Source organism: Barbus barbus (assembly GCF_936440315.1).
Source record: "Barbus barbus genome assembly, chromosome: 12".
Lineage (NCBI taxonomy): Eukaryota > Metazoa > Chordata > Actinopteri > Cypriniformes > Cyprinidae > Barbus > Barbus barbus.
In genome coordinates this window covers 8,606,088-8,630,947 of record NC_136740.1, presented here as the reverse complement: position 1 = coordinate 8,630,947, position 24,860 = coordinate 8,606,088, and the positions used below count along the sequence as shown (strand labels likewise).

The 24,860-nt window shown below is 36.2% G+C and overlaps 3 protein-coding genes across 3 annotated transcripts; all 3 read left to right on the top strand.

Moving 5' to 3' along the window:
- The first annotated feature begins 783 nt into the window (after nt 1–783).
- On the top strand, nt 784–3,037 carry LOC306877742 (C-C chemokine receptor type 2-like). Its single transcript, XM_079429683.1, has 2 exons — nt 784–846; nt 1,559–3,037. Exons 1-2 carry the CDS (start codon nt 819–821, stop codon nt 2,605–2,607), a joined length of 1,077 nt encoding a protein of 358 aa, XP_079285809.1. The 5' UTR covers nt 784–818; the 3' UTR covers nt 2,608–3,037.
- Nucleotides 3,038–4,533: 1,496 nt separating this feature from the next.
- Nucleotides 4,534–7,383, top strand: LOC306877741 (C-C chemokine receptor type 5-like). The gene is made up of 2 exons (XM_079429682.1): nt 4,534–4,684; nt 5,644–7,383. Exons 1-2 carry the CDS (start codon nt 4,662–4,664, stop codon nt 6,680–6,682), a joined length of 1,062 nt encoding a protein of 353 aa, XP_079285808.1. The 5' UTR covers nt 4,534–4,661; the 3' UTR covers nt 6,683–7,383.
- An 8,911-nt stretch (nt 7,384–16,294) lies between these two features.
- LOC306878292 (C-C chemokine receptor type 5-like) lies at nt 16,295–20,438 on the top strand. The gene is made up of 4 exons (XM_079430547.1): nt 16,295–16,458; nt 17,617–17,748; nt 18,203–18,277; nt 18,362–20,438. The coding sequence occupies exons 2-4, from the start codon at nt 17,642–17,644 to the stop codon at nt 19,434–19,436; spliced, it is 1,257 nt and encodes a 418-aa protein (XP_079286673.1). The 5' UTR covers nt 16,295–16,458; nt 17,617–17,641; the 3' UTR covers nt 19,437–20,438.
- Nucleotides 20,439–24,860: the final 4,422 nt, after the last annotated feature.

Below are 24,860 nucleotides of genomic sequence, written 5' to 3'. Positions count from 1 at the left end.
ACGGTGTTTGACTAAACAGAGCAAATTGAAAGAGAAAGAGAAATCTTCCAGCCTAGGATAAAGTCATTATGAACATTAACAATAATTTGGGACAAATATAATGTGGATTTTATGGTAAACTATGTAAGTGGTGCAGCAGGATTTGGAACAGCGTCCTGAGTCACTGCGGACAGTCTTTAACTTTAAATTAGGGTCGTTTGGGGTGTTGGGTTTATGTCCCCACCAATGTCAAAAGCAAACCTACGCCCTTGGGTTACACTACAGAAGGACAGGACCTTCCTTGTCTGCTGAATATGAACAATCAAATCCCCAACCACTTTACAACTGTCTTCCCAGAATTACAGAGGGGTCAATTCTGCTGCACCGTGACCCTAAGAGAAGGCATTGTAACACTTTTAGCAGGAGAATATTTGTAAAAGCTAAAAAGACATTTGAAGTACTGGGAATGTGTATTTTAGATTGAAAATAAAGCTGCATAAAAACTTATTCAAGCTAAAGTTTACATATACAAATTGTTCTGTGTTAATGCTTATTTTAATCAAATGAAATGTAAATGTGAGTAAGTGTGTGTGTGTGTGTGTGCATTTTCATGTAGGCCTATGCCCCTTTTTCTTAATTGAAATGCCTCTACTAATTTCTCAGTCCAAATGAATTGATTTAATGATACAGACAGCAGTTTGAACTTTTTAATGGCATTAAAGGGAGTTTAGGGCCCGCCTCTGGGAGGTTCAGGAAATAGCACCTCCTGTGTTTGTAAAGCTTTTTGAGTGACAGGATCACAAAACATTTGACAGATTCAGCTGTCATAACCAAGAGCCATGACAGAGGACCCAGGAACTGTGGCTGGTAGGTTACTATGCAATTATGCTACATTTAAAAGTTGTTCCTACTTAATAATATGCTTATATTATAGGACAATAGAATTTGTTTTAATTGTGTTTTTGTCACAACAATTATTACAATTTTAAATCATAATTTGTTAAAAAGTATATTTTTTATATATATAAATAAATGGAAAACCAGCATTATTATGATTTGATTTTATTATGAAAGCTCACCTTAAAGTGAAAATTCTGTCATCTTCAGTCAATTCTGTCATTTACGTACCCTCAAATTGTTTCAAACCTGTTTTAGTTTCTTTCTTCTGTTGAACACAAAAGAAGATATTTTGTAGAAGGTTCAACCGTGTACTGTTTGATTTCCAAAATTCTTCAAAATATCTTCTTTTGTGTTCAACAGAAGAAAAAAACTCAGACAAGTTTGGAACAATTTGGGGGTGAGTAAATGATGACTGAATATTCTTTGTTGTGCGAACTATCTTTTTAAACATGAAAGAAACATCTCAAAGTCGTCAGTTCACAACATGTGCAGAAAATCATGCCTAGTCTGACCAGTAGATGCCAGCAGAGCACAAACTAAAATTCAACTTCCTACTTGTGTCATTTTATTTTGTCAAACCTAAAGAAACCAATGTTGTTAAGACTTCATAATACAATATAAACAAAAAGGCCTATTATATATTATATAACCTAACAGTGTTCTTTGTCTGCCCTCCAAGCTATAACAACGGACTACAGTGATTACTATAACCTAAATGAAACTGAAGATGCGTCACCATGCAAAAATGGTAACACCAAGGCCTTCAGCAAGGTTTTCCTTCCCACCCTGTACAGCATCGTTTTCATTCTTGGCATCATCGGAAATGGCCTGGTAGTGTGGGTCCTGATCAGATACCGTCAAAAATCCAACATGACAGATGTGTGCCTCTTCAACCTAGCCCTGTCTGACCTACTCTTTCTTGTGTCACTCCCTTTTTGGGCTCACAGTGCCATGAACGAGTGGATTTTTGGCAAATTCATGTGTCATACCATAACAGGTCTCTTCATGTTGGGCCTGTACGGTAGCATCTTCTTCATGGTCCTTATGACACTGGATCGCTACGTTGTCATCGTCCATGCCCAAAGCATCTTTTCCAGAAATCGGTCTGCAAAAATGGGTTTGGTTCTGGCCTCATTTGTATGGATTCTCAGTCTATTTGCATCCCTCCCTAATATTATTTTTGCCAAAGAGAAAATGGAGAGCAACAAAACATCATGCGCATCTCATTTTCCTGAAGATACAGCCTGGATGTCATTTACTTACCTTAAGATGAACTTCCTGAGCTTGATTTTTCCTCTGATTATTATGGGCTTTTGCTATTCCCGGATCATCCCTATTCTTCTCAGTATAAAATCACAAAAAAGACACAAAGTCATTAGACTCATCCTGGCTGTGGTGGCAGTTTATTTCCTCTTCTGGACTCCATACAACTTTGTCATGTTTCTTATGTTCCTGCAGAGGCAAGGCTACATGCATTCTTGTGAGTTGCATACTAGTTTAAGCCTTGCCGTGCAATGGGTGGAAACAATCGCCTTAAGCCACTGTTGCCTCAACCCTATCATCTATGCCTTTGCTGGACAGAAGTTCAGAAGAGCAGTTCTTAAAGTCCTAAAAGAGCAGTTTCCATTGTGCTTCAGCCAGTGCACCACTTTGTCTCAACAGTTATCTGAACGCAGAAGTTCAGTATTCAGCAAATCTACTGAATATTCCTCCACGCAGATGGCATAGAGAAAAGTAGTTTTTTTTTTTTTTTACTATCCCTAAGTTCCTCTTTTTAATGAATGTATATTGCGGTCTTGAAAGCTGTCTTTGTTCTGTGTTGTTTTTTTTTTTACAATTTTCATAAGAATAATGATGTTATGTTAAGTAGCAGAATGCAGAAGTTGATGTTGTTGCAAATGTGCTCCTCTATGTGCATGTATATTGCTCATATTTTAGATATGCAAATGAGACAGATCATTTAGAAAATCATTTCATCAAGAATTTAAACACACTTTTAGTTTTGCATCACTCCGTAATTTTGCATCAGGGTTAAAAAATGTTTTCAACTGTGCCTTTTTGACATCTTTCTTAAAGAAATGCATTTAGCCTATATTTTGAATATTGCTTTTAAGATTTTTAACTGTCATTTAATAAAATATTTGATGGATTAAAATTTAATGACGTTGTGCATTTAAACTAATATACAGGAAACACGTTCATGACCTCAAAACTACTCTTATAAAAAATAAAAAAATGCTTGAGGTAAAATTCCTCGAAGTGCTAGGGAATTATGACGTGTTATAGCAGGTGGGTTTATGTGAAGCGGTGGTGGGAGGGACTCGGGAGGTAGGCTAACTGTCTAACTGGTAGGCTATGTCACAAAGAGGAAGAAGTCTGACGCAGCTATAAACCACATCTGCGTAACACGTGGAGCCACAGTCTCAAGCAAGTTCGAGGTCATTTCTTTAATAATGCTCCCATATTCTGAGAGACTTTGCTTTATAAAGTCACTTTTTGTGTTTTTGTTTCATCAAAAGAAAGGGTTTGAGCTTAATCGTTCATTTTAGATCATGGAAATTGGGTTGCACTGTCATTCTTTGTCATGTGACAAGAGAAAAATATTGTGGGCAACCACTTTGGGGGGAATCGATTATTGTGGTAAGGTGCATTACAGGCTTTGTTTTCAATCCTGAGAGTTGCTGCTTGATGGAACCGAATCAGATGCGAGGTTTCTTCTGCTGCCGTATGAATGCAGATCAGTTTGTAAGATGAACAGATGATGTTCCTGTATCTATCACAACATGTGCTTTACCTCCAAGAAAATGGCAGTGAAGTACAATAAGACTACTCAAAATGTAATAAAAAAAAAGAGACTTAATATGCTACTCAAATGACAACATCACATGCACATGTACACATACTGTAAAGAATAGTACTTCTGCACTTTTAAGTCTTGCCTTATTTTAACTCATTTGCAGATGTAGCCATTTTTAATTTGACTGTGCTAGGCCTCCGGCGTCAGTCGCTTTCTGTTATTTTAGCTGTACAATAGCAATATGTTATGCTGCTTGATAATAATTGGTATATATTGATATACATTTTTTTGTAATCGTGAGGAGGTAAATATTTGCATAAATAGTTTTATTGTTACTGTGTTTTGTGTTTTGATAGTTGATATTTTTGAAAGTACTGAAAGGTTTGTATATATAAGAAGTCAAGTAGCCTATAAATACCATGACAAGCCGGAAAAAGGGACAACATCTTGAAACCTAATACATTTTCCAAGAATCGGCATTAGTTTCACTTGTTCTTTATATTTTCAATTCCTGAAAACTGACACACACTTAAAGGAGAAAACACACATATTGTTTTTTTCAGCCAGACAGGCTTATCATTCATTGGTGTGGGATGACATTTGTTTTGAACATTTGGCTATCTATAAAAAATGTCCTTTTCAAGACATTCCTTGTGGGTGGGGGGACTTATTAGAGTTCATTCAGTAGCTGTCACAGCCTCAAATGACTCAGATTTATTGTTTTATCTCGTCCACGGAAATTTCTATTGTGCATCCATACTTGCTAACCTCAGTGCGGTGACAGGAAACGTGTTAACATTTCACCTTGCGTCGCAAAATCAATTTTGCAAAAAAGCACACACACATGCACATGCCTCATTTTACAGGAAATTTGCTGAAGGCAAATGTACAGAAAGAGAGTGAAATGTACTAGACTCGCTTCCATGAACACATGAACCACATCTTAACATCATCTCAGCAACAACAGTAACAATTATTTTTCATCATGACTGAACCATATACAAAAAGGTAAACATAATTTTTATTTATTGGATTTTCATCGTCTTGTTTTGTTCCATCATTAATACGTTTTGATAAATAATGAAGACTGGCTAAAGAACGTAACCTTGTTCCTTAAGAACAGCCCAATATATTACATTCATGTTTGTACATGAATATACATATACATATACACATATAATATACATATACATATACATTCATATTACATGTTTTTTGATTGAATGTCTGATCTGCTCAGCATTAGGAGTATTGTAAGACATCTTGATTGTTCTGTGCAAGCACTGTAATTCACAAAATAGTACATGAGATCACAGACATTGATGTATGGTAGTGGGATTGCGGTGGGATGCTTCAGAAACCTGTGGTTAATCAGCTTGCTGCGACCTTATTTTTGTACGTAATGATATTTGAAAACAGTGTGGTCTGCATGTGGTAGCTTTGAGGTTTGACTTTAAATTGTTTAAAAACTTTATTAAATGCTTATCTTTTTAATATGTATTAAAAGACACACTTGTAACACCCTTGAACAGGTTTAAGTGCTACCGTACTATCAGTGTATCGCTGCCTGCCATATATAACACAATTATACCATAATGAAACTTTGTCTTCTGTACAGCCACTAACCATTAAGCAATGAAATATAGTTACTCTCTACAAATTATTAAGGTTAATTTATGTAAGTAAATTGGCATGTGCCTTCTGACTCACAATTTCCCGAATTATAGAAGTCCCCCATTGTTTAATAATGAACAGTGCAATTTACTGACATCATCTTTCACACCGATGATGACATTGTTGCACATCAGTGTGGCTTGAAAAGAAAGTTTGAAGAATCATTATATGATGAGTCAAACACGTATAGTTACTGTCCATATAAGTGGCATGCTAGTTGTTTTTCAGCAAATATTGACATAAGCAATCAGTTAATCAGCCTGTCACTAAATAACATTTACTGTTTGTTGCAGCATGAATACAGAAGCATACGATCTCTACGAAATAGGAACAATGTGCGAGATTCAAGCTTCACACCTGAATCCACATCTCAAGGCTGCCATTTTCTACATGGTTTTTGCATTTGGCCTCATTGGCAACATCACCGTCTTATGGGTCCTCTTGAAAATCATGCACGTGAAAAATATGACAAATCTCTGCCTGCTGAATCTGGCTCTGTCAGACCTACTGATGGTCCTCTCACTGCCCTCCTGGGCTCTCTATGCTCAGGGCCATTACTTAAAAGGAAATGAAATGTGTAAGGCAATGGCGGGTACATACCAAGTGGGATTTTACAGTGGGATCTTATTCGTGACTCTGCTGAGCGTGGATCGCTATTTGGTCATCGTACATGCCGTTGCGGTGCTGGGAGCGAAGATGCTGCGATACGGAATTGTGGTGAGTCTCATTATATGGATGGTTTCGATCTGTGCAGCCCTTCCAGAGGCCATTTTTGCAGCAATGGTCACAGAGGACAACATCACCAGCTGTCAGAGAATTTATCCTGTTGGGTCAGCCCAGAAGTGGAAGCTTTTCCGTAACTTTGGTGAAAACGCAGTAGGATTATTCATCTCTTTGCCCATTTTAGCCTACTGCTACACCAGGGTCCTGATGGTTGTGAAGAAGACAAAAAACTCAAAAAAGGAACGCGCCATAAAGCTCATCTTAGGCATTGTCATCGTGTTTGTGGTCTTCTGGGTGCCCTACAATGTGGTGGTGTTTCTGAAAACCTTGGAGGAGTTTGGCATTCTAAGTAGCTGCGAGGATTATAGTCGTATCAACAGGGCCATGGATTTGACAGAGACAATCGCACTCACTCACTGCTGTGTAAATCCGCTCATTTATGCTTTTGTTGGAGAAAAGTTTAGGAAATGCCTTGTAAGTATGTTTTCAAAATATCTTGGATGTGTGAAGATTTACAAGTCGACATCTACGCAATCCAAAGTTTCAGAGAATGAAACTTCCAATACGGCTATTTTTTTTACATCTCCCATCAAAAGTACACAAGTTTAGGATGGATGATTTTTTGTTCCTTTGTAAATATTGTGCTTATCATTTAAGATGTCTTTATTCATGCGTTGCAAAATATATATCATTAGTTTATTTCATGATGGTAATATCATATCAAATATACTACCTCAATTAGTAAAACCAAATGTCAATGATAAAAATGAACCATCAAACAAACATGTGAAATCATACAAGAATATGAAAATGCCTGCATCAGGTTGGTGGGGCAAGAGATGCTTTCTGTCTTCTAGTGTTTATGAATAAATTAGTGTTTTACACACTGGCTTAAAAAATGAACTGATGCATTAAATTTAATGAATTTACAAATGAATTAATGTTACTAATATATCTGTTCCTCAATATCTCTAAGGTCTCATTACACGATCTGCTAAACAGTTAATTACTTTTTCCATATAATAGTTATTAACCACAGGAATAGAAAAAAAACATCCTTAACCACACACTTCGAAGGCAAAACCAAACACAAAAAAATGTTTCCCCTCACTTGGGCTGAAAGAGGATGTGTGAGTGCAGTACTGATATAGAGGAACTGTACTTTGAATGTATTCTTTACTGGATCTATGTCTGTGAATATTGTGTATTCCCAATGTCTGTTACATTTTATGCTTAAACTACTTATTTCAAATGCACTGATACATATATAAAGATATCAATATGTAAATAAACAATTAAATAAAATGATCAAAATCTGTTTCAAAAGTATTTTGTAATGCTACCGCTTACCACAAGAGCCCTCCCTAACACATACGGCACTGCAGTCACATACGTACATGCATACTCCTACTTTAGTTTTAAAACATTGACAAACAGTGTCTCTGTAGCCTCACGGTATATTGAATTATGCTATTTTAACTGTGTGCATGCAGAAATTAAGCATTTACTAAAGTGACATATTATTGTATATTAATGTAACATGCAATGATATGGCAAATATGGCACATATGGAATTTTAGATTTTAGATTTGATTTTTAGAGACATTTTATTACATTCATGGGGGTGTGTTTATACAATATTTTTAATCTGCACTATCAGCAAAAATTGTACCTTTAGGTAGTGCCCTCAAAGGGACACCTTTGTAACTTCTATACCCCTAAAAGGTGCATATTAGCACCTTAGAGTACATCCCGAATTCCGGAAATGTTGGGACGTTTTTTAAATTTGAATAAAATTAAAACAAAAAAACTTTCGAATCACATGAGCCAATATTTTATTCACAATAGAACATAGAGAACATAACAAATGTTTAAACAGAGAAATTTTACACTTGTATCCACTAAATGAGCTCATTTCAAATTTGATGCCTGCTACAGGTCTCAAAAAATTTGGCACGGGGCCAACAAAGGGCTGAAAAAGCAAGACATTTTTAAAAGATTCAGCTGGGAGAGCATCTAGCAACTAATTAAGTTAACTGACATCAGGTCTATAACATGATGTCTTAGAGAGGCAGAGTCTCTGAGAAGTAAAGATGGGTGGAGTCTCTCCAATCTGTGAAAGAGTGTGCAAAAAGATTGTGGAATACTTTAAAAACAATGTTCCTCATAGTCAAATTGCAAAGGATTTGCAAATCTCATCATCTACAGTGCATTACATCATCAAAAGTTTCAGAGAAACTGGAGAAATCTCTGTGCATATGGGACAAGGTCGAAGACCTTTGCTGGATGTCCGTGGTCTTCAGGCCCTCAGACGACACTGCATCACTCATCGGCATTGTAAAGCTCGTCTATTGTTCCAATGGGGGTTCCCAATAATACGAGGAAGGTTTCTCTGCGTATTGCTTGTCTTTCCTTTTCGCAACACAACAAGATTAAATGCAATATATTTTCTCACATATAATAACTCGTTGTTACATCTGACTCCATTAATGAAAAAGATTTTAATGATATCTGTGCATCATTAAAGTGAACGAATATTTGATTATTCTGTTAAGCTCTGATTATATTTTACCCGCTTAGATCAGGAAACTATATCGCTTCGAGTTCCTCACCAGGTCTCCGGTACAATTTCGTCAGTTCCGATGACCCAAAACAGAGGTATTTGGCTAAATATCTGAGATTTGCCGTATACCCACGTGCCCAATCAAAGATATGTAATACATAGCCTCCTTGGATGCCCTTCAGGAACATAATTCAATCGTTTACTTCAGTAGAGTCTTCTTTTTGACCACCATTTAAAGACGTTAGTCGATCAACTTTACCTTTCTTCAAAATGGCTTTGTTTTGGCCAAGCTCGTGGCTTGTTCCACGTAAACTTATCTAAAGTAACATTAAATTAGAACAGAGGTCATCGACGCATTCAGATCTAGGCTGATCAAACAGCATCTGCTGATTCTAGACAGAAACTTACTCGTCTCCTCATCCAAGCACACTTGAATTTAGATATCGGGTATTAGTCGTCACTAATCTCTGACGCAAATTTGTGGAAATATACGAATCCGATAATCTACTTGGGAAAAACAAATCTCAGAGTCGGTCAGAATACAATCAAACGTTTACAATTTATTGACCAGGTAATGAAGCAATTATTCAAAATCCAATTCATAAGAATAAAATCATCAGTTGAACATGTCATAACAACAATTCAGAAATAGAGGAATTTGTAGAAATTATTACCTGTCAACAAAACTACACACAGCGTTTGTGTGGGAAGTCAACCTACAGACTCCCCGAACTTTTCTGCACCTTTCCCTTATATACTGTACCCAGATAACTCAATATTCTTACCAAATGGTGGCGTCTGTCATTATAATTACATTTTGGTTCCCTGTTGAGGGATTCACACTGTGAGATCAGAATTTGTACTTGAGTGGGTTCTTGTTTTACATACAGGAGGTATAGTCTGAATGGAGGATCTGGGGGAGGGAAACACCTTTTAAGAGACCCATCACTTTTCTCATATTTTATAACTTCTTTTAGCTTTTCATTATGGTTGGGAGAATGAGACCATTTTACCAGGCGCACGGAGACACTTTAAATGATATCAAATATGCATAGTTACTTCTTGTACATACATAACATTGCATAGGTTTTCAGTGTATTTTAGGTGAGGAGGAGGAGGGGGTGAAGGGGAGATAGTGTGTGTGAAGTGTGAGCTGCACTGTGTGCTGCGTCTCTGAAGTTCCTTTTACATATGTAGGAGATAGTTCAAGTGTTCATTTTCAGGAGGGCCTTTTGTTTCATCGAGGGGTCGATCAGACATACTGGCACCAGCCTTACAGCATGATTCTGTCATTGACATTACTAAATGGGCCCAGGAATATTTCCAGAAACCACTGTTGGTAAACACAATCTGCCGTGCCATCTGCAGATGCCAACTAAAGCTCTGTCATGCAAAAAGGAAGCCATATATGAACACGGTCTAGAAGTGCCATCGTGTTCTGTGGGCCAAGGCTCATTTAAAATTGATTGTTTCAAAGTGAAAAAGTGTTCTATGGTCAGACGAGTCCAAATTTGACATTTTTGTTGGAAATCATGGATGTCGTGTCCTCTGGGCTAAAGGAGGAGGGAGACCTTCCAGCTTGTTATCAGCATTCAGTTCAAAAGCCAGCATCTCTGATGGTATGGGGGTGCATAAGTGCATACGGTATTGGCAGCTTGCATGTTTTGGAAGGCACTATGAATGTTGAAAGGTATATAAAGGTTTTTGAGCAACATATGCTCCCCTCCAGATGACGTGTATTTCAGCAGGACAATGCAATCCACATACTGCAGCTATTACAACAGCATGGCTTCGTAGTAGAAGAGTCCCGGTGCTGAATTGGCCTGCCTGCAGTCCAGATCTTTCACCTATAGAGAACATTTGGCGCATTATTAAACGAAAAATACGTCAAAGACGACCACAAACTCTTCAGCAGCTGTAAACCTATATCAGGCAAGAATGGGACCAAATTTCAACACCAAAACTCCAGAAACTCATAACCTCGATGCCCAGACGTCTTCAAACTGTTTTGAAAAGAAGAGGAGATGCAACACCATGGTAGACATGCCCCCTTCCCAACTATTGTGAGACCTGTAGCAGGCATCAAATTTGAAATGAGCTCATTTTGTGCATAAAATTTTAAAATTTCTCATTATGTTACATATGTTTTATTGTGAATAAAATATTGGCTCATGTGATTTGAAAGTCTTTTAGTTTCCATTTTATTCAAATTTAAAAAAACGTCCCAACATTTCCAGAATTCAGCTTGGAGTAATTTGTATCCTTAAGTTAGCAATATGTATACTCTTGTGGTACTATTATAAACACTAGGGGAAAAATAAGGTACAAAGTTGTTCCTTTGAGGAAACTGCCCAGTGACAGGCAGTTATACCCCTAAAGGTACATTTTTGTGAGAGTGTCCTGTATATACACAGTCTATTGTTTATGTTTGTCAAATACTTGAATGATAAATTAACTAAAAATAAAAAATAATGGCTGTTACCAATACAATCAATACAAAATGCAAGGTCAACTCAATAATACATTTATTTGACCATATTGGTTGTCATTCCAATGCGTAGAGCATCAGGAAGGTTCGGAAAATAGCTTCTTGTAAAAGTGAGAATGTAACTACGTATGTGAAGCTTCAGGGAAGTAACTTCACCCTAACCTTTGTCTTTACCTCTAAAGCTAGAGCAGAAAGCCACAGGTTTCTGAAGAGATATGCTCTGCAAAGTGAGGCGGATTTCCTGTGTGCTTTGGCTCTGATGCAAACAGAGTACATTAAGACTGCTGACATGACTATTATTTCAAGTAGCACAAACAGACTCAGAAAAGAAATCCAGAAAGTATTTTTTTTATATATAAAAACTGCCCCCAAACTGTTGTAACATGCAGTAATGGGATATTAATAAAAGCATGTTAATAATTCTCTAATCAAAATGATAATCTAAAACAATGTGTCAAAAACCTGGCAAAAATAGTCTAAAAGAACATGAAAAAGCTTACATTTTCTGTCTATAACAACATTCAGTTTTTATCCAAATCTATCAACAGGATATTTTTGATTGAATATCTGATGCAAGGCATGATGCAAGTTCATTCATTGATGTTCTTGATTGGACTATGTGATCACACACAACCACTTCCTCATTGTGATTTTTTTCTGCATGCAAGTGTAAGTCCACATTCTGGGACGATCAACACACACACACACACACAATATAAAAATAAAAAAACACTGTTTAACCAAAGATATATGCAGCATCCTGAGCAGTCAAAAAGAAATGAAATATGCAAAAGCTTGACAAAAATGCATCATAAACCAATTCACCTCCTCTACAGTAATACAGTAGATTTCACCAATCTGCATCATACTTTTGTTCTGGTCCTCTAATATAATTGGCACCCCAATTAAGTGCAGATATTTTCACTGTTTGTATCATTGTGCTTGTGTTCACAGTCCTCCAGACCAATGTCAGTGGTGCAAAGTGAAAACAAAATGTTTGTGTTATGGCATTCTGGCAAACTGGCAACTTACAAGCAGCATTGTTAAAAGCTATATGTGCAAGAATATACAGTACACCGATTGATGTGATTCCAGATTTGAAAACTAAGATAGAGTTGAATAAATTAACTGTGGAATGCCACCAACTGTGTCATGGTTGCTTGACTTCAACGTCACATAATTAAGCTTCCAACAACTTTTGTAGCCTTTATTTAAAAACATACGTTTACCTATTTGATGTTAAACCTGTTTGATCTGATTATGTTTAAAGTCCCTGATAAGCTTTGTAGTCTTGTTAGCCATCAAGTTATTGATTATAATTATTTATATACAGTTGGGCAAAAAAGTATTTAGTCAGCCACCAATTGTGCAAGTTCTCCCACTTAAAAAGATGAGAGAGGCCTGTAATTTTCATCATAGGTACACTTCAACTATGAGAGACAGAATGGGGGGAAAGAATCCAGGAAATCACATTGTCTGATTTTTAAAGAATTTATTTGCAAATTATGGTGGAAAATAAGTATTTGGTCAATAACAAAAGTTCATCAATACTTTGTTATATGCCCTTTGTTGGCAATGACAGAGGTCAAACGTTTTCTGTAAGTCTTCACAAGGTTTTCACACACTGTTGCTGGTATTTTGGCCCATTCCTCCATGCAGATCTCCTCTAGAGCAGTGATGTTTTGGGGCTGCCGCTGGGCAACACGGACTTTCAACTCCCTCCAAAGATTTTCTATGGGGTTGAGATCTGGAGATTGGCTAGGCCACTCCAGGACCTTGAAATGCTTCTTACGAAGCCACTCCTTCGTTGCCGGGGCGGTGTGTTTGGGATCATTGTCATGCTGAAAGACCCAGCCACGTTTCATCTTCAATGCCCTTGCTGATGGAAGGAGGTTTTCACTCAAAATCTCACGATACATGGCCCCATTCATTCTTTCCTTTACACGGATCAGTCGTCCTGGTCCCTTTGCAGAAAAACAGCCCCAAAGCATGATGTTTCCACCCCCATGCTTCACAGTAGGTATGGTGTTCTTTGGATGCAACTCAGCATTCTTTCTCCTCCAAACACGACGAGTTGAGTTTTTACCAAAAAGTTATATTTTGGTTTCATCTAACCATATGACATTCTCCCAATCCTCTTCTGGATCAACCAAATGCTCTCTAGCAAACTTCAGACGGGCCCGGACATGTACTGGCTTAAGCAGGGGGACACGTCTGGCACTGCAGGATTTGAGTCCCTGGGGGCGTAGTGTGTTACTGATGGTAGCCTTTGTTACTTTGGTCCCAGCTCTCTGCAGGTCATTCACTAGGTCCCCCCGTGTGGTTCTGGGATTTTTGCTCACCGTTCTTGTGATTATTTTGACCCCACGGGGTGAGATCTTGCGTAGAGCCCCAGATCGAGGGAGATTATCAGTGGTCTTGTATGTCTTCCATTTTCTAATAATTGCTCCCACAGTTGATTTCTTCACACCAAGCTGCTTGCCTATTGCAGATTCAGTCTTCCCAGCCTGGTGCAGGTCTACAATTTAGTTTCTGGTGTCCTTCGACAGCTCTTTGGTCTTGGCCATAGTGGAGTTTGGAGTGTGACTGTTTGAGGTTGTGGATGTCACGTTCCCTCTCGGGATACAAGGGGCGCGGAGACAAGGAGATTCAATAAAGCCTTTTATTGAAGACACACAGGACGAGGAGCTTGGGGAGAGACGAACACATCTGACGTTCAATCAGGGGCAGGGAAACACAGGGCTTATAAACACAAGGAAATCAACGGAAACAGGTGTGGACTAATTAAACAGGGCTAGGGACTAATCAACTCATAATGACAGGAACAGGAAGGAAACATAGGCTGTGTCCAAATTCAGGGTCTGCATCCTCCTTAGGATCCTTCCTACCCGGTTGAAGGAGGAGGGATCCTCCGACGTCCGCAAAACCCGGAAGTCGGTGTTTGTGAATTTGGACAGCCTACCCTTCTTTCAGTTCCCTCCCTTACCCGTTGCTCATATCCTGTCGCCTAGCAACCGTGACAGCGCCAAGCAAGAAGCGGGAAAATCGACAAACAAAGAGTTATTCTCCTCATTTTAATTCTTTTGGAAGAAATAAAGCAATTAAATAAATTAAATACTTTCTTTGCTCGTTGTCGGAGAGTTTTTTATATCAGACTACAAGACAGTCACATCCAGGTAAGCCATTATAGCCTATTTTTATTTGTTTTTAAGTATTCTACTAATTTCTCCTACAAATTCATTGAGCCGAAGCATAAACTTTAGCTTGTTTTGTCAGAGAAACTCCTCTCCCACTCCGCTACCGCTCGCTTCGTCCGCCATTACGCTCTGCCGAAAAGAATTATGGGATAGGTAGGACGGGAAAGGATCCACCACACCCATCCTTCCAATTCGGGGAAAAGGAGGACGTATTTGTGGGCCGCATTTGAAGGATCCTACGAATTTGGACAGCCTTCGTCGTGGCGCTGTGACGTAACATCCTTCAAATGAGTACTCCGAAGGATGCAGACCCTGAATTTGGACACAGCCATAGAGACACGGGAGGAGGGGGAAACAAGACACAGGACTGACAGTGGACAGGTGTCTTTTATACTGATAACGAGTTCAAACAGGTGCCATTAATACAGGTAACGAGTGGAGGACAGAGGAGCCTCTTAAAGAAGTTACAGGTCTGTGAGAGCCAGAAATCTTGCTTGTTTGTAGGTGACCAAATACTTATTTTACCGAGGAATTTACCAATTAATTCATTAAAAATCCTACAATGTGTTTTCCTGGATTCTCCCCCCCACATTCTGTCTCTCATAGTTGAAGTGTAACTATGATGAAAATTACAGGCCTCTCTCATCTTTTTAAGTGGGAGAACTTGCACAATTACTGACTAAATACTTTTTTGCCCAACTGTACTTATTAAAACGGGTTAATGTTTTTTTTTTTCTTTCTTTTTTTCGAGCATTACAAAGCAAGCTAACATAAAGTGAGATCAAGTGATATTGGTTACTTTTCAATGGTGCAACAATTGTCATGCAGCAATCAGAAATTCTGAAGGATTTTAAAAACACTGGCATGAAAAAATTCTGACACACTAACATTTTAGATTAGGGGACACAGTCACTATCAATTCCCTCAATAAACTCTAAATTTTCTGTTTATTGATAGCAAGTAAGGTAGTTGTTTGTAGTACTTCTGTTTAGGTATTTGGTAGGGTTAAGGGATCTAGAATGTGATCATGCAGAATAAGGCATTAATATGTGCTTTATAAGTTCTAATAAAAAGGCCAATATGCTAGTAATATGCATGCTAATAGGCAGCTGGCCCATGGTGAGAATTGGTCCCTAAACTGTTACAAAAAATTGATATGTGGGAAGTTCTTGAGACCAATAAAACATATTCTTTAATATTACTATTACTGCAGTATTGCTTACACTTGGGGTTAGTGATTTAAACAAACCCTAATCATAATGGTGCGTTCTATTTGTATTCAGAAGTTGGAGTTCCCAGGAACCTATAACTGAAACACCCCCTCAAGTTGGAATTCTGGCTTGGAAACGTAGAAACCGCAACAACAACCCAGACTTCAGGATGCAATATGGCTGCTCAGAACATCAACAGAAGTGAAACACTAGTAATACTGTATATTGTTGATTAGCATTTCAGTTTGTCTGTGTCTACACAGTACACTGTACTATCCAACTTCTGTGGACATGATACTTTGACCAGAAAATCTTAGCAACGTGGCAAGTTTTCTATATGAGCAAGCACCATTTTACATTTTAAAGTTTCTACAGAAAATGTAAAAAATCCAGTTTTAACTGGCTACCAGCACTTTTAAGTGTTTTGGGTGTGTGCAGAGTGTGTAAAACCATGTTAACACATTGCTCAGCTGTTCTGAGTACACAAGCAATGCTGAGCATGTTTTTTTTTTTTCTTTTTACTGGCTAATTATTGGCATAGGTGTTTTTGTTTGTTTTTTGCACCATTAAAGCACTATTAAGGTTCATATTGCAGTGCTGCAACACTGTTTTTTCTTTCACGTATAAAAACCAAAACATGTAGAGGCATGTAATTTCCTCTAAACTGTAGTCGAAACATGGTGGGAGCCAATAGAGTCATTGCTATTGCAACCGATATGAAACTTCTTCTGCAATCTGCAAAGCCCCTACCCCAATTTATCTATACAGAGGAAGTGCCACAAACCAATAGCCTGAGAAAAAAAAAAAAAAACTATAACAGATCATGCTTTTTTGACCGATCTCACAAGATACGATCTTATCTCATCTCATCTCAACTTCCCATCATTGCTTGGAAGGTCAGGGGGCAACATCAATTTATTCCACTTGTGAGTATTCCTGGCAAGCACATTATTGATTTAACATCTTTTTAAAATAGTGTTCATTTATATGCCTTTAATATGCCTGGAGCGCACTTTAAATATGAGCCCTAACCCCCACTTTTACAACACACACCGTTTGTATCAATTTGAAATGGTTATGGTTTCACACTTTTTTATGATTGGTAAACCAGCTGTTGAAAACATTCAAAGGCACAGAATAAGTCTGAATGTCACAGGTGGTTTCCATCACAGATGGAAGCTCATAGTGCTCATATATGTGAAATTTTCTGTTAATCATTCATAAGACCTTATTTATTCAATTAAAAAGTATTAAGGTGACTTTGGTATAATATATATATATATATATATATATATATATATATATATATATATATATATATATATATATATATATATATTATTTATTATTATTAATACTATGTGGCTCAAATCACAAATAATGCACTATTTTGTGCTTTTGTGTGTGTGTGTGTGTGTGTATATATATATATATATATATATATATATTTAGTTATTTCTGAGGAGGCATATTTAAGGCGTATTGTTTGTAAAGCTGCTTTGGAACAATATATATTTTGTGTATATAAGTGCAATATATATTTAAGTGCTGTACAAATAAACTGAATTTAATGAAGTGTGCCCACTTTTACATTTATTAAAAAACAATGCCAAAATGTTACTGATTCATGTTCTTCGTTTGATAATTAATAGTAATTTATCGAACTAGATTAATGTTAATTTATATACTATTGTTCATAGTTAATTTGTATTTCTTTATAGTACATATATTTTAATCCATACAGATTTTGATGATAAAACGATATTAACATACATAGAAATTAATTCAGTAAAGTTCTTTAGTAATTATTTATATTTAAATCTGCTTTGACATCAGGCGTCATATCATTATCCAAATGATATAATGCCACAATGTAGTTGTTCATTCAAATAATTGCATTTTGTTGGCAATTTAAACATGTTCATTTATATGTTTATGAATATGTATATTAGTATGTGTTTATATTAATATGTTTATTTGTCTACTAATGCAAAAACAGTCACATACTGTAATACTTTTTTATGAATGCCTTAAATATGTAGCATTATGCTAACAATCTCTGTTTCCCTGTTTGTCTAACCCAGTTAGAACACACCTGGTGTTCTGATTATGAATTCTACAGATCCGTTTCTGATTATGAATTCTACAGATCCGTTTCTGATTATGAATTCTACAGATCCGTTTCTGATTATGAATTCTACAGCTGCGTTGTTGAGGTAAGTAAGACCAAACATTTTTACATTTATGCATTTAGCAGATGCTTTTATCCAAAGCGACTTACAATGCATTCAAGTTACAGTTTTTTACATTTGATCAGCTCTTGCTTTCCCTGTTTTGTTTTTCCATTGCTAGCGCCATGCTCTACTATTTGAGCTACAGGAAAGCCTCCAAATGTAGTTCAAACAGCGGAAAAAGAACACTGAGAAAATGGGACATTAGAGAAAATAAAATTAACATACAATAGTCTCTATGAACAAGTTATTTTGTTTTATTTTTTAATTACAGATTTCTTAATGAAAGGCTGGTAACATTATCCAGTCAAAATAGACGGACCTTTAATTTCATTTTAGTTTGGGAAAGCACAGGACGGAAGCCATGATTGATGGCAATTACTGACAATTATTGTTCTGAGAGCATGTTGACTGAGAATTGTCTCTTTGTCATGAACAGGACCACTGCACAGCATCCATGGAATGAGATAGTAACCAGCAGTATCCCTTATCTAAATGATAATGCATCGTCCAGGTGAGGTCATATCACATATGTTAGTCACATGTAAAAGAGGAGCTCTGCGTTTCTTATAGTATATTTTTTCTTTTCCTTTTCAAGTGTGGATGGACAAGATCCAGGTGTGACACATAATGATGCACCATATGACTATTCTGGGTACTACGAGGGTTTGGATTCACCTGCATCGCCCTGTGTTTATGGAACTCATGGAGCTATCATCCTCCCTGTGTTATATTCCCTGTTTTTCATTGTGGGCTTTCTGGGTAACACATTGGTGATCTGGGTGGTCTTGATGGGTGTGAAGCTGAGAAGCATGACTGACATCTGTCTTCTGAACCTGGCTATTGCTGACCTGCTCTTGATCTCCTCACTCCCCTTCCTGGCACACTATGCCAGAGACCAGTGGATCTTTGGAGATGTTATGTGCACTATGGTCCGTAGTGTCTACTACATTGGATTCTATAGTGGGATATTCTTTATTGTACTGATGAGTGTTGATCGGTACTTAGCTGTAGTTCATGCTGTGTTTGCCCTGAGAGTCAGAACAAGGACATATAGGATCTTAGCCAGTATGGTCATATGGGTTATTGCAGTTTTTGCATGCTTTCCTGAGTTGATACATCTCAAAACCACAAAGATGGGTGATTTAACTTATTGTGTAAATTATCCGACAAATGATCCAGGTTCTAGTCATTACTCAATTGTTTTTGGCATCTTTAAAATGAATGTCATGGGTTTAATTCTCCCTCTTTTTGTGATTGGATTTTGTTACTCAATGATTTTGATGAGACTCCTGACAGTTCGCTCTTCTAGGAGGAAGGCTATGCGTCTTGTCATTGCAGTGATGGTGGTCTTTTTCTGCTGTTGGGCTCCGTACAATATTGCAGCTTTTGTGAAAGCCTTAGAGCTGTTTAAACATATACCTCTATCTTGTACGAGCAGTAAGGCAATCGTTCTAAGTCTGCAGATCACAGAGGCTTTGGCTTATTCACATAGCAGTGTAAATCCCTTTCTTTATGTGTTTGTGGGAGAGAAATTTAGGAAGCAACTTTACAGGCTCCTTTACAGAACACCCTTCAGTAGACCGCAGTTCATGAAGAGTTACATTATACAGGCCACAGGATCTGTTTACTCACAGACCACTGTAGATGAGAGATCAGCTACAGCTGTTTGAGCAGAAGATTCATTGGAACAGGGCAGGGGTTCCCAAACACGTTCCTGGAGCCTCCCCAACACTGCACATTGAACACTGAACACACCCATTTCAGGTCTTGAAGTTGCTACTAATGAGCTGATGAGTTGAATCAGGTGTGATTGATAAAGGAGACATGCAAAATGTGCAGTGATGGGGAGATCTATCTATCTATCTATCTATCTATCTATCTATCTATCTATCTATCTATCTATCTATCTATCTATCTATCTATCTATCTATCTATCTATCTATCTATCTATCTATCTATCTATCTATCTATCTATCCAACCCAAATATGTATATAAATGAAGGTAGTTTATAAATGAGCAATTTGAGTGGAAGATTAGTCAGAAAGTAGTAAATAGAAAAGGGCAAGTTTTGAACATTTCACTGCTCACGTTGAAAACAAGGATAATACAATATCATTTACAAGCCTCATAGTATTATTTGTGCATATATCTGTAAATATTTATATTCGATTTGATTCATTGTATGGGTCAAAATTATAGATTTTCCTTTTATGCCCAAAATCGTTAGGACATTAAGTAAAGATCATGTTCCATGAAGACATTTTGTAAATTTCCTACTGTAAATATATAAAAACCTCATTTTTGATTAGTAATATACATTGCTAAAACATAATTTGGACAACTTTAAAGGTGATTTTCTCAATATTTTGCACCCTCAGATTTCAGATATTTAAAAAGTTGTATCTTGGCCCAATATTGTCCTATCCTAACAAATACATACATCAATGGAAAGCTTATTTATTCAGCTTTCAGATGATGTATAAATCTCAATTTCGAAAAATGTACTGGTTTTGTGGTCCAGGGTCACATATGTACTTTGTATTTTACATATATATACATACACGTATACATGTATTTTACTGTTACTGACTTTTTTGTTTACTAAAATTATAACTATATGAATTGTCTTATGTAAGAAAACATAGCTTCAATAAAAATGTATATAAGTGTGGCTCACATTGCAGAGTGATAATTTACACCAGTGATAACAGCAACAAGGTAAGATGGGAATATTTATGGACCCTTTAGTTAACGTTAGTACATGCATTAACTAATATTAAATAACAATGAGCAGTATATTTGTTAATTTTGGTTAACTGATATTGATATTAATATTGATATTGATTCATTTATTTGGGGCCAGTTGCATAAACATAGCTATAATGTTAAGACCTATGCGTCTTAAGAACAATTAGCCTACTTTTCAGTATCAAATTAGATCAATCATGTAAATGGCTTAAAACTAAGTATTATTAGACTAATCTTAGCAATTAATGCAGCCATTCTCTGTTCATTGCTATTTCATGTTAGCTCAGGTCTATTAAATCAATAATTAATATTAACAGATAACATTTTTAACAATATATTAGTAAATGTTGCAACCCATGTTAGCTAATATAATTTAAAGATCTTTTATTTTCTGAACAAATGTTGTTTAAAGAAGATTCAAACGTATTCACCCCAGAGTGTATCATAGTCAATTTAACACATTTTACCATTTTTATATTCTTTTATATTTATATTTTATATTCACACACACACACTATAGCTTTTCATTCTGTATGATGCATAGCTATTCATTTTGTATGATTTATAAGCTGTTTTCCTCATCGGGACAAAAAAAAAAAGACCATACAAGGTAAAAAAATTACTAGTATTACTATTCTTGTGAGGACATTTGGTCTTCTTAATGTAGGGAGTACCAGGACCACACACACGACAACTCTGTGAAGCAAAATAACATGTACTGCACTCTTCACAAAACAGGTAAGTTATGTAATCTATATTAAACTCATGTAGAGCTGAAGCGATAGAAACTGGGTCACAGGCGTAACCACAGACCCCAGCCACAATACTCCTCTACAGAAGCATGATTCAAATTGTGCTCAACTATGTTTCTCCCATGATGAGCAGATTTTACACAGACTCTAACAGAGATTGCCATCATAGCAGACATTATGATTCAGTCTAATATCCCCACTTCAGCCCTTCTGATGAAATTATGTGTAGTGTTCTCATATCTGACCAGTCATCGTGATTAAGCATTCACTAGCCAGTCAAAACCTTATGTGATAGACATCACGCACAGGACAGGATGCACTGACACCTCCTGAAGGGACTATCCCCATTACCATAATGAAACTGGGGCTTGCTGTTTTTGGCAATTTTTTCACAAGAGTCACAGACACTGCAGGTAAAACTAAACACACGTGTTGTACTCAAACACAATGGCTATGGCATTTTCATTGAAAACTACAAGGAATATCATGCAAAAAATTATAATGTATGCACACACCTCTATTGTTTGGTTGAGGTTCATCCAATCCGTCCTAAATTTGTAATCTCAACCGACTGGGTAAATGTAATGAACTGTCAAACTCAACAAATGTCTATATTCTAAACATTATTAAATCAAGATTCTAATCCTTATTCAGGGATAATTGGTATATTTAAAATGAATGTCACAAGTTTAATTCTTCCTCTTTTCATGATTTTGTTACTCAGCCTGAAATGATTTCTGACAAAGAATGTAGAAGTCAGACTACGATTTCACGCTGAGTTGTCATTTTACTTTGATTTTTGAACATTAAATGACAAAACTCACACCAGAAATGGGGTAGGATTACAGTTTAGTACGTTGTACATTACAAAGCAAATTTTAACGTGCTCTTATTATGCTCCTTTTCAAGTTTGGGGTGGGTCTGCTAGAATACATTAACATGATATAAAGTTCAAAATCACATTATTTTTCTCACACATTGCAGAAGTAACTCTTTTCACCCTCTGCCTGAAAAAAACTATTTTAGATCCTGTCTCTTTAAAACCCTGCCTTTCGAAAAAGCCTAGTCTGCAGTGTGTTGGAAATGTAACACCTCTTACCATAACCAGGTTTCAGCTCCAGAGGCCTTTATGAGTAATTGTAAACAGCATTATCTACGCATATGGTAATTATGGCATCAGTATTGGACGTCTGGAGGAAGGACCGAGAGAAAAAAAAGTTTGCAGAAGTGAATGAAAATTCTAAAAACAAACATACAAATAAACATGTATTCTTTTCCCTGATTACCTTTTTCTCCTTGATTCACACTAGCAACCACTAAAATAGAATTCTTTGAAAATCCATAGTGCTTCTGCAGAGTTGAATCAAGATATAGAATGTAGTATATAGATACACATACTGTAGATATATTTTGCACTTAATCTCAAACTCGAGGGTTGCCATGTCCCAGAAATATTAAAAACAAAGAAAACTAGCTTTTGGATCATTTTAGTTGAAGGCTTGCTTATTTGTACTCGACTTGTGCACATTTTATTATTATTATTATTATTATTTTAATTCTTCATTGTTACATTGAAGTACTAACACAACTAAAAATTTAATGATATAGATATACACAAATATACACATACACACAAATATAGAATATATATATATATATAGACAAAATCACTGTAACTTTAAGATGAAAACAGAAAATATAATTCAGAATATTAACAAAAACATTAATAGTACATTAATGACACTATAATAACACTAATTCCAGGTATTCTTTCCCAGGATCTATATACATTTAGGAAAAGGATCCATTTGAACTTAGTCTACTAAAAATCTTTTAGTGGCTGTGGTAGAGTTTAGGGGTATAGGGAAAATCACAGACAGAGGAAGCCTATAATGAAGATGCATGAGCAGGAAACGTATAGAAGCATCCTATGCAATTGAGTGAACACTGTCATGGTCTAGTGCAGCAAGAAGACTACACTGTAAAAAATAAGTGTAATTTTAACTGTACAATTTTGTAAAAACGCTACTGATAAAAACTGTTAATAGGTTAACAGTAAGTTCCCGTACTATATACATGGAACAACTGTAAAAGATCTAAGCAGACATTTAATGTAATTTTACAGTAAAATGCTGTTAATTGTACAGTTTTTAGAAGTAAAAAATAACAAATCAATGTATAATTTACAGTCAAAAACTGTAAACTGATATTCCCAGAATACCATGCGTGACACTTAGTTTTTGAAAAATCACTAGTTTTTGTTATCAGTTATGTGCATTTGGGTTTTATGTTACATCTTCTGTTGTTTAATGAAAGTTTATTGAATTATTTAAGTATGTGTGTTACCATGATGGTGTTTTGTGTTTCCATGACTCTGTGCACCTTCTATATATTAGTATATACCTCTGCTTGTGGATAAGCTACTTGTGATGAGCTTTGATTCTTCATGTGGCTTTCTCTTTTACCACCTGCATTATTATGGTGGTTTTCAGCATGTTAAAGGTACAAAACAGATTTTAATAGCAGTGTGTGTTGTTGAATTTAGTGGTTTACAATCAATTTCCTTGTTTGTAAATTACGGTTTTATACTGTACATTTTACAGTTTTGCTGTAAAATGCTGCCAAAATTATTTTGTAAAAAGGACAGAATTTTTTTTACAGTGTAGATGAGGACATTTGCGAAATGTTTTATTAAATTAAAAAAAAAAAAAAACTCTGGAACACGGACACATAAAGAAAACAGGAATACATAAAACCAAACCTTACATCAATCCAAAAACCAAGAACTGAACCAAGCACTGAACTAAACATACAGAGAAACCGAGGAAGAAAACAAGGAACAGGTGGGAATGAATATAATCTATAAACCAGGGGTTAACTAAGGAAACCAGGACTAAACACAGGTCAAGAACTAAAAAAAAAGAAAGAAAAGAAAAAGGAAAAAATAAATACACACGCTATGTTAAGTCAAGTCACCTTTATTTATATAGTGCTTTTTACAATGTAAATTGTGTCAAAGCAACTGCACAATATCAAAAAAAGGAAAATAGTGTGTCAATAATGTAAAATGAAAAGATAAAAAAAAAAAGATTTTCAGTTAAAGGCATTTGATTATTGAATTCAGTGATGTCATCATCCAGCTCAGTTCAGTTTAAATAGTGTCTTTGCCATCAGGTCGACGATATCGCTGGAACTAAGCAAGCTAGAGGCGACAGCAGCAAATGCAATCTTCTGTGCAATTGCAGATTGGAAACAGATGAAACCAGAACTAAAGTCAGAAGAAAGTCTTCCTTTTTTGGCAATTTCTATACATATACTGTATGTGAGCAAATTTACACAGCACATCGAATCCATCCATATTAAGTAAATCACAGTCTTTTCAGTGTTCCTCAAAAGGATGCATTTTTATTCTCAATCTACTGGATGCTAGTCAGTAGACAGTATTGTCAGACTGTATTTTTACATACAGATTTAATTACAAGCAGACTGCATAATAATACTCATATCACAGTATTTGTTTGCTATATAATTTAACTGAGGATGATTGAGGGACTCAAACACAACTATTAAAAAAGGTTCAAACATTCACTGAT

Coding starts and splice junctions, on each gene's coding strand:
- LOC306877742 (XM_079429683.1), top strand. CDS start 819: ATGACAGAGGACCCAGGAACTGTGGCTG. Junction 847..1,558: donor GGACCCAGGAACTGTGGCTG/GTAGGTTACTAT, acceptor CTGCCCTCCAAG/CTATAACAACGGACTACAGT.
- LOC306877741 (XM_079429682.1), top strand. CDS start 4,662: ATGACTGAACCATATACAAAAAG. Junction 4,685..5,643: donor ACTGAACCATATACAAAAAG/GTAAACATAATT, acceptor TGTTTGTTGCAG/CATGAATACAGAAGCATACG.
- LOC306878292 (XM_079430547.1), top strand. CDS start 17,642: ATGAATTCTACAGATCCGTTTCTGATTATGAATTCTACAGATCCGTTT. Junction 17,749..18,202: donor TCTACAGCTGCGTTGTTGAG/GTAAGTAAGACC, acceptor TGTCATGAACAG/GACCACTGCACAGCATCCAT. Junction 18,278..18,361: donor AATGATAATGCATCGTCCAG/GTGAGGTCATAT, acceptor TTCCTTTTCAAG/TGTGGATGGACAAGATCCAG.